At 33.7% G+C, this 9,716-nt stretch overlaps 2 protein-coding genes across 3 annotated transcripts; both read left to right on the top strand.

Annotated features, from left to right (window-relative positions):
* The first annotated feature begins 2,507 nt into the window (after positions 1–2,507).
* On the top strand, positions 2,508–5,043 carry LOC21405003 (QWRF motif-containing protein 3). The gene is made up of 7 exons (XM_024165233.1): positions 2,508–3,481; positions 3,602–3,713; positions 3,867–3,986; positions 4,085–4,201; positions 4,292–4,381; positions 4,466–4,573; positions 4,939–5,043. The coding sequence occupies exons 1-7, from the start codon at positions 2,508–2,510 to the stop codon at positions 5,041–5,043; spliced, it is 1,626 nt and encodes a 541-aa protein (XP_024021001.1).
* Positions 5,044–6,845: 1,802 nt separating this feature from the next.
* On the top strand, positions 6,846–9,289 carry LOC21405002. 2 transcript variants are annotated; one of them, XM_024165253.1, is made up of 5 exons: positions 6,846–7,075; positions 7,367–7,437; positions 8,223–8,306; positions 8,996–9,059; positions 9,145–9,289. In XM_024165253.1, the coding sequence occupies exons 1-4, from the start codon at positions 6,964–6,966 to the stop codon at positions 9,017–9,019; spliced, it is 291 nt and encodes a 96-aa protein (XP_024021021.1). In that variant the 5' UTR covers positions 6,846–6,963; the 3' UTR covers positions 9,020–9,059; positions 9,145–9,289. The 2 variants fall into 2 exon arrangements, with proteins under 2 accessions (XP_024021021.1, XP_010095824.2); XM_010097522.2 differs by having other exon boundaries at positions 8,996–9,289.
* Positions 9,290–9,716: the final 427 nt, after the last annotated feature.

The raw sequence follows: 9,716 nt of genomic DNA, 5'->3' as shown, positions 1-9,716 counted from the left end.
GAATTCTAAAATTAAATACTCGAAAATAATTAATTGAGAATTGATTATTATTTAAATAATGTGATTATTTAAATTTGAATTTGAACACATCTAGATTTATCCATTTAAACTTATTTGATAAGTTGTTCAATTTAGAATTCAAATTAATATAAGTTTGACTTAAATTCGAATTTGAATCTGAATTAAAATTGGACTACTGGATAAAGGATAAAATCTCTTCCTTCCCTATCTGATATAGGCGCCACACACAGGGATAAAACCCTAGAGGGTGGCCGGCCATTTAGAGGATAAGGGGAAGGGATTTTTCTGTTTGAAATTCAAAATTAGAGATAAGGATTTGATCCTGTTTTGAAGTTTGACTTATACTCTTTAAATATGAGAATGATAGAAAATTGTGGACACAATTTTTGAAAACAATTTTTCAGCCCTAAGAGTTAGTGGTGGCCGAATTTCTCAATAGCAAAAGAGAGAGAAAATATTTTTCTCCAAAAATTCCACATCGTGCATACGTTGGTGTTTGTGAAAATTCGAGTGTTTAAGAAACTTGTTTTTGTCTCACGTGTGCCCACACACACGTCTACGTGGAATCTAAGAATTGACGTGGAAGACTTTGGTATTCTAAACACAAAGATTGGAGCAAGGATTGTTCGTGGTCAAAGAATTCAAGTTATCATCCGAGTCGGCTTCCAGGTATTTTTCTGGATTGAATTCTTGATGTAAATTAATGCGATTAATTTATTCGTGCATAAATTAATATAATCTATAGAGTATCTCAAAAGTTTTATAAAAATTTTTGTTATACACGATCCGCCTTCCGCACGCTTCCACACCCGAATTCGATTCGGGAACAACAATAACAGCATTGATTAAAACAAGTAATTCTCAATGAGGTGGAATATAAAAATGAGTTCTTATTTGGCCCAATACAGTAGGAAGTTGAAAGAAAAAAAAACACACACACAAATATATATATATATATATATATTTCATATTTACCATTTAATCAGTTACTTCTTTTAAATGAATGCTAGTTAGAGACTTTGGCTGATCTTGTTATTATAAACTCAAAGTCGGATTTATTTTGTGATAAAGATTGAGAATGAGATAGCAACAAACCAAATTTCAATTTCAAATCTATTTTTTCCTCCTTCAAAAAAAAAAAAAATAAAGAACTTCAATTTTGTTTACAGAGAAAATACCATAGCCAAAAAGTTTAAGAGGTTATTCTTTTACATTTTTGAGTTAGGGTGACTTGAGTGATGATTTTGAGTTGAGTTTGAGTTATAACTTGAGTTGAAGTTGTAACTTAAGGGCCCGTTTAGTTCGCTGCTTCGAGTTTTTAATTCGAGTTGAGATGTGACTTTATGTGAGAGCTTTTTATTGTAGCAAAAAAGTTAGATGTGATTGTTTGTGAGAGCTTTTTATTGTAGAAAAACTCGAATTTTAAACTCGAATCAGCGAAATAAACGGGGCCTAAGTTTCTGTTTCGATGTGCATATTTGAGTTATGATTTAAATTGAGAATCTTTTTGAGTTTGTGTTTGGTTGAGTCAAAACTTAAATTTGTATTTAGATAGTATTTTAATAAAAACTCAATAGTGATGAAAAATTTTAATAGGGTATATGGGTGTAGTTTTATTCGTCTTTTCGTTGTGAATGCATAAAAAAAAAATCATCTTAATCGGAATTAAAACGAAAAAGTTATGATATTTTTAAGAATAAAAAAAAATGTTTATTAACTTGAGTTCGAGTTGAAGGGAAAACTTAAACTCGTGTTTAGTTCTAAACTCGAGTTCAAACTCAAGTTTAAACTCAAGTTTAAACTCGAGTTTTACAAAAAAACATAAACTTAAATAAAGTTATAATTCAAGTTAAAAATTTTTCTGAATTTTATTTTAAAAGAACAACTCCTAAATTACTCCCATCGAAAAATAAAAGTTTGAATTGCGCTTCAAACTTGCAAAACAAACCAAACAGTTCCTTTTAACCCCAAACCTCTGTGGCAAAGGACTTTAACTTTTTAGAATGAAGTAGGTAAAAGACCATTTCCATCGGAGAAAAAAAATATCAATGAAATTCAACAATGAAGAAACTGAATAGTAGATAATAGACACATGGCAAATACCCAATAAGCCCATTTGATCGCCGGCGAAGGAGAATTAAAAAAAACAAAAAAGGAAAAAGAAAAAAGCAGAGAGACTCCATTGGTTATACTTCCATTGTAGTCGCCTTCAAATCAAGTGATCATCAAATTACAAATACACCCATGTCCTTCACACAAAAAACCTCTACCGTGGGACTCCAAGAAGGACACTACCGTAATCTCATCTAAACACAATCTAAAACACCCTGATTTGCCGGCGAACAATATACTTTGCCGCCACTTTCGAAGTCTTTTTTGTTTTTCATATCAAATCTGTTTTCTTCAAGAACAAAACAAAGAAAAATCCTAAACATTCTTTACCAATTCTCTCATCACTCCCCAAACACAAAGGAAAGAAAAAAAAAATGAAGAAGAACAAGGAAAGTGAATTACCTGTCGTTTTGGACCAATCTATGAAGCCAAGGTCTCGAAAGCCGAAATATCGTGAAGTAAGCTCGCGTTATATCTCCCCTTCTTCTTCTCCCACCAACTCGATCGATATCGGAAACCCACCTCCGATTCAGGCCCTTTCGCCGGTCCGGCGAAAACCCGATTCTCGAAAAAACCGGCCGGGCCAGCTCGACGACCCGGCCTCTCTGCGCGGACTTTGGCCTTCGTCGTCGTTGTCATCTTCGGCCTCAAAGTTCGACACTTTGGCCGATCACCTCGGAAACGACAGGCTAAATGACCTTCTCGAGCGCAAAAGCTCTGTTTCTCTCGATATACAGGGGAGCTCCAGAGAGTCTATTAACAGAAACGAAAACGACAAAGATTTCACCGGTACGAAGGAAAATCACAGGCCGATTATCGGAGGCTCGATGAGGTACACGGGAACTTCACGGTTTTCCGGGAAATCTTCGTCTTTGTCGTTTGCGAGTAAGGTTTTCAATAGCTCGGAAATGGCTCCCGGGAGATTATCCGTGGATGAAAATTCTCTGTTTCAGAAACCGAGAAGAATGTCGGAAATTTTCACGGGGAATGCGGAATCGGGATCGGAGCTAAGCGACGCCGTTTCCTCGACGTATTCGAGAGTGAAAAATAAATCAGGCATTGAAGTTTCTTCGAAGTACATGAACGACATAGGAAGACAGCAGAGACGAGGGACTTCGGATTCGAACTTATCGGATAATTCTCCGAGGTTTGGAAATTTCACATTTCAGAAAGCCATCAAGAGGGCCAATTCACTGACGGGGTACGGCAGTTCAAAGTCCCAATGGGCGTTGTCGCCCGGGAGGTCGGATTCGCCGCCGTTATCGGTGGAGAATAAAGGAAAACCGATGTCGTTTTCGAGTTTGAGACCGCCTGATAGTTCCTCGAAAACGAAAGGCGTGGAGAAATTGTTCAACTTGGGTTTAGACTTCTTTAAGACCAAGAAATCTTCATCTTCTTTTGCTTCTCCATCTCCTTCTCCTTCTCCTTCTCCGTCGTCGTCTTGTAATTCGTTGCCGGGAGTTTACAGTGCTTCGGAGTCCGTTCATCAACTCCGAATGCTTCACGGCAGATTGATTGACTGGCGTTTTGCAAATGCTAAAGCTGATTCTGTAAATGCCAACTTAGCTAATCATGCAGAGGTACATAATATATACTATTTTCCTATTATGCATTTTTCTTTCAAACTCTAGTTTGAAATTATCGCTAAACTATATTTGCAACTATAAATTTATTATGTACTTCAGCTCTCCATTCTTCGCGTTTGTAGTTTTTTTTTTTTTGATATATTGCAGGGCAAATTGATATGTGCTTGGGATGGTCTTACAAAATTACAACATTCTGTGGTACAAAAAAAGCTGCAGCTTCAGAGGGAGAAGCTTGAGATAAAACTGAACTCTGTACTTCAATCTCAAGTACGTAGCTACAGATATTTAATTGAAAAACAATTCTAGTTTTCAATGAAGCAAAATGAGTTATAATTTGAATACCTATATGTGGTAATTTTGTGTAGTTTAAGCTATTGGAAGTGTGGGGAGATATGGGGAGGCAACACTTAGCCGCAGTTTCCATGACTAAAGAATCTTTACATTCTGTCATCTGTAAAGCACCCTTAGTAGAAGGGGCAAAGGTAGGCCAAAATAAAGCCTTTTTTTTTGTCCTATGATTTGAGTTGCTAAAATCTAGTGATCATGTTTTCCTAACAAAATTTTTCTTCTAGATCGATGTTCAGTCGGCGTCGGTTGCACTCCGGCATGCTTTAGATTTCATGTCTTCCATTAAATCAATGTTGACAACTTTTTCACCCTTGGTATGTTGCAGTACTTTGTCTAAAGCTATAGAAACTCTGTAAAATCTACGAATGCAAACATATAATTTTTTTTTTTCTTCACAGACTGAGGAGACTGTTTCACTAATCTCAGAATTAGCCGAGGTAGTTGTTCGAGAAAAGTTGCTTCTAGAGGAGTGCATTGAACTTCTTAAGACCATATTCAATTTAGAGGTAAATTTTAAGTATTTGTTGCAAAATGAGTAACGTGTCTTCGCTGAAAATATTTTGTTTTGGTTTGTTTTCTTTTTACTGGTCGAATCACAATTTAGTTGACGTTTGTTTTAAGGGTTTTGCTTGGTTTAGGATCATAGTTATTGGTTTTGTTACGGTGTTTTTTTCAACAAAAAATTAAAATTATGAACTATAATTTTAAACTCATGAACCAAATGTCATCTTAAACTTTTTTACTACAGTATTTTCTTTCAAATAATTCAAATTCAACTTTTTTTATTATATATTTTCTCTTACATAAATACATTTTTCAATTTAAGTTTTCTAACTCTCGTTTGATTCTTTTTCTTATGTTACGTGGTCAGGTTGAGGAAAGGAGTTTGCGGTGTAGTATTTTGCAGATGAAGTCTTTACAACAACAAAAGCATAAAGTGGACGAGAAGGATAAGAAATCTGTTCACGATCTTTGATTTTTGTGTTATCAATGTGTAGAATGATTAAATTTAAGCAGAATTTATGTTCATATTGCTAGCTATTACTGCAGAATTTATGTAAATGTGGCTTATAATAAGGCTCTTTATAGGGCAAGAAATTTTTGCTATCAATTTATGAGCATCTTACTGTGTTTCCAATGAAATGGAAGAAAATAATTTCCTATCATGATTCCGTGATAATGCAGACAAAACTTGAGTTAAATTTGACTCAAAATAATAAATGAGTAAAGGTTATGTTAATGGACCTACCTATGCGAAGCACAAATCCTTGTCATTATGTCCTATGGCGAAAAAGAAAATTGATATTTGGTTAATATGCATGTATGAAAATTTTAAACCGAATATGATGTTCTAGTCTTCATTCAATGAGAGATTATATTAAAGGCTATTGTGATATACCAAAAGTTAAGCGATTAGTGACTATTAACATAAACTTAATTTATGGCTTACAACAATTCATTCATATCTTGGCATGTGAAATCACTATTTTTACGGTATGTTTGTTTCACATTGTAGTAAAATTAAATTTAAATTTTTGTAGAGAAAACGTTAAATGAATTTGAGTTGTGATTTGAATCGTGAATATTTTTTTCGCTGAATATCTAGTGCGAGGATGGGTTATTGTGGACTGTAGTAGTGGAGAATGGTGAAACATCTAACGGTATATATTTATTCTGTTTTTTTTTTCTTTGTTTAAATTCAAAATTACAATTTACAAAATAAAACGACAATAGATCAGAAGAAAAACAACATTCGGAAGCGATAATGACAAAATATTAGGCAAATCTTATTTTTCGCCTTTAGTATTTTTCTTAACTTTTGATTTCTCTAGATATAAGATTACGCTATATGAGGAAAATAAACTGAGAATAAAGATAATGGCAAAGAGGGGAAGAACCTCAATTATTCCTCGTTGTATCTTTTTCTCTTTGAGAAAAATTCTTTTTTTTTTTCCTGACAGAAAATCTTTTTTGTAATCTTTAAAACATAGATGATTACACATTTTATTCATGTTGCTAAATTTTTGTGTACTTATGACGAACATAAACAAAAATAGCTCCCAAGGAACCAACACATATGCAATAAAAAAATAAAACAAGGTAACTAACAAGTAACAAGCAATAAGAAAAAGAAAAAAAAAATCAAATTGTATATCTTGTGTTTTATCGAATTAGTGAATTGATATCAATTTGTAACTCATACTAAAAAAAAAATCAACCGTTGAGTATCTTGAGATCATTTTTGGGATAAATTTAGTTGTTTCTTTCTTTTTAAAGTAAATAAATATTAGGGAAAAATCAAAATGTTCAACAACAAAAAATCCCAGTGGTGAACAGCTGAGACCTAGATCAACCAAATCTATCTTAAAATATGAAAATGGAAGAAAATTCAGATTTTAATTATTGATTTTGTTTTATTAGGACTTTATGCATCAAAAAATCAATTTGATGTTTTTCTTTAAAGAAGACATTTTACATTGAAAAAACGAGCGAAAGGATATATTTTTTCTTTATTTTTCTTTTATTTTTTGAAATACGAAGTGCTAATTTGATGTTATCCAAATCACTAAGTACTTATCAACCAATTTGATAAAACTCCAGTAGTAAAAAAAAAAAAACCGATAAAACTCAAATTTTGAAAAACAAGGGGAGAAAATAAAGGAAAATTGATAGAACATTAAAAATTTGTTAAAAAAAAAAAAAAAAAAAAAAAAAAAAAAAAAAAAAAAAAAAAGAAAAGCAATAAAAAATTAGGAATTTTGTGGACGGCGTCGTTTAGATCCCCATACTCGCACGGTCGCAGTCTTTAGGCATTTCTGTTCTCTCTCCGGCGCTCCCCCCCTTTTATCAGTATCAGCTCCGCCTCTCTCTCTCTCTCTCTCGGAAGCTCAAAGCCATGGCCACCATAGCAGCGTCCGTAGCCCGCCAAGCCGCAACCCTAAGTCGGGTCTCTTCTCCAAAGACAGCCACTAATTTGATTCAACGCCGCGGTCTCGCCGGCGCTGCTGGTAAATCCGACTATTTCCGATGTTTCTCTTTCATTTACTGTATTCCTGATCTCGCTAGTTGTGTATCGGAATGTGAAAGTCCTTTTCTTTAGCTTTGACATTGCATTCTGTTTGGTCCCCGAGAAATTGGGGCAAAATGAGATCAAAATTTGTTACCTTTTTTCCTTCTTCATAGAATCTGACCTGAGTTCGTATTATTTTTCTTCATTTTGTATCTGTGGCGATTTAGAAATAAATTGCCGTGTTTTCTTTTATTGATTTTGGAATGTTGACACTTTTGAGGATTTGCAGATCACCATGGTCCCCCAAGGGTTAACTTCTGGGAAGACCCAATGAGCCCCTCTAAGTGGAAGGAAGAGCATGTAAGATTATTTTGCTTTGAAAGTGTTGATACATTTATAACCCTTGGTTTTGGTTTCTAATTTTCACCAAAGAAGATTATTTTTTGAACATATAGCGACTATTGAAGATCTTTTCGCAACCTTTTAAATAGAAAAAAAGATTAAATAAACTCAGTTATGATTGGCCTCTAGAAAAAAAATGCTTTTTGTGTTTGTATCCAACTTCTGGCTTAGTGGAAATCATTTTCGGTATTGGATTCAAACGGGTTCTGATGAGAATGATGCTCTCTGTTTGACTTTGTATTACAATCTTATATATTGGAAACTGCTAACGTGAAAACGTGTAGTTATCCTTATCTCCGTGTTTTATCAGTTTCTTTCTGTTTAAGTTTATTTCAAAAGAAAGTAATCTGATTTTTGGCTAACTTTCACCAGATTGCATATCGGTTATTTTGGTTGAGATTGGAACCTAATCTAATTGTCAATTAGGTTAATGTTTTTGTCGTGAATTTTCTTTCGTAAATTTTGAGATTTTTCAGTATTGCTCTTTGTATTCTCTCCTTTTCTTCCTGTAGTCTGTTATTTTGAAAACTATAACCTGTAAGTTGGATAATATGAAGATAAGATGGGGCTTGATTGTTCAAGGAAATCTTGCTTAGCTTAGCAGTTAGCAGTACGTTTAGCTGATTTGTGCTTTTTTTTTTCTTTTGAATTTTTTTTATCACTTACTTGAACTGTCAATGTAACAGAAGTTAGTGAGTAAATGGAGTGGAGAAATTGTCTTAATTTTGCGCATACTTTTGCAGTTTGTAATTGTCTCTTTATCCGGTTGGGGCCTGCTCTTCTTTGGAGGGTACAAATTCTTTACTCGGGGAGGCAAGAAGGAAGAGGTACTTAGCATATTTATTTTATGTTTATAGTTTGTGTTGTGTACTTGTGTTTATAATATGGCCAGGGTAAGAAAAGAATTTAGCACTACTACTGTTTAATTAATCTAGTTGTCTGTGGCTCTCTGCAAAAATTTTTTCTTGTTCCTTTTATGTGAAAAGTGATCCAATGGTTATTGTAATGAGTTCATGATTAAATGAAACTGTTTATTTGCGCATTCTGGTGAAACACATGTCTGGTTTTGCTGTCTAGCCCAGCAACCTCATTATATGTTCTCTCATGCTAATCAAGAATTAGCATGGTGCAATAAATTTGTAGAGCATTGCATCACATTATATCACCTACAACTTATACCCAATTAGAAAAAGTTTAACATCTTCTACTTATCTTCATATTCAACTTACAACTCTGATGTCTAAAGTAAAGTTCTTCCTTGCATTCTAGTTATTAGGGGCGAATTTATGTTTGAAGATGCATAAAGGTCCATTTTCTTTTTTGGATTTTACGTTCACTTGCAAAGTTTGATGAAAATATGTATTCTACCTGAAGTTCAAACATCTTATTCCTTTGACGTTTCCGCGCCTAAGTGCAGTATGTTTTGGATTTGTCTTTATTGCAATATAACTCGTGTTACTGAGCATTGACGCAAACACATTGTTTATGGTGCTTAATTTCTTTGGTTGTTTTGCAGAAACTGGCGGAAGCATCACAGTAACGGTTCGAGCTTCAATATTGCGGATCTGCTTGATAATAATGTTTTTCTTGGACTTTGACTTGTCTTGGAAGTTTTTTTTCTTGTTAGCAAAAACAACTGTGATAGTTAATCTTGATTCATTGCAGTAAATTGGCATACTTGGAGGTCAATTTGATTTAGCGTGAGGTCGTCTCTCTCCGTTTGCTTTGTTCTTTGGAAGTTGTCTTTTGTGTCGAGTGCACCAAACCTTCTATGCTTGCAATAATGACACAACTTCATGTTCAATTTTTACTTTTTTGTTGGTAGAACCACAACTTCATGATCAATTATGCTGATAGAATTTTCACATATGCGGATTGTGGATTTGAGGACGACAGCAACAAGAAAAATGTACAACATATGCTTCATTATAGAAGCAAATTACACAACTGCAGATTTTTTTAAAGGTTTACTTGCACCGTTGTCCCTAAAACTTGTCGCTCATTTGTAAAGATTATCTTGAATTTAGGAATATGTTGCAAACCAATTGATAACTATTTTAATATTTAATGGAAAATGGCATGTGACTTGGATATGGGTTGTCAATTAATAGCATGAGCATGATGGATTATTTACATCTAGTTTAATCTATGGAGTTAGAGCTTTTAATTAGTGTTTATCAAAATATAATATTTGAACTTTGTTTTAAAATAAATTTGGGTAAGAACAAATAAGAATT

This window comes from Morus notabilis, unplaced genomic scaffold, assembly GCF_000414095.1.
Source record: "Morus notabilis unplaced genomic scaffold, ASM41409v2 Scaffold19, whole genome shotgun sequence".
Taxonomy (NCBI): Eukaryota; Viridiplantae; Streptophyta; class Magnoliopsida; order Rosales; family Moraceae; genus Morus; species Morus notabilis.
The sequence above is the reverse complement of the archived record's forward strand: the minus strand, read 5'-3'. Positions and strand labels throughout refer to the sequence as shown.

Coding starts and splice junctions, on each gene's coding strand:
- LOC21405003 (XM_024165233.1), top strand. CDS start 2,508: ATGAAGAAGAACAAGGAAAGTGAATTACCTGTCGTTTTGGACCAATCT. Junction 3,714..3,866: donor ACTTAGCTAATCATGCAGAG/GTACATAATATA, acceptor GATATATTGCAG/GGCAAATTGATATGTGCTTG. Junction 4,202..4,291: donor CCTTAGTAGAAGGGGCAAAG/GTAGGCCAAAAT, acceptor TTTTTCTTCTAG/ATCGATGTTCAGTCGGCGTC.
- LOC21405002 (XM_024165253.1), top strand. CDS start 6,964: ATGGCCACCATAGCAGCGTCCGTAGCCCGCCAAGCCGCAACCCTAAGT. Junction 7,438..8,222: donor CTAAGTGGAAGGAAGAGCAT/GTAAGATTATTT, acceptor ATACTTTTGCAG/TTTGTAATTGTCTCTTTATC. Junction 8,307..8,995: donor GGGGAGGCAAGAAGGAAGAG/GTACTTAGCATA, acceptor GTTGTTTTGCAG/AAACTGGCGGAAGCATCACA.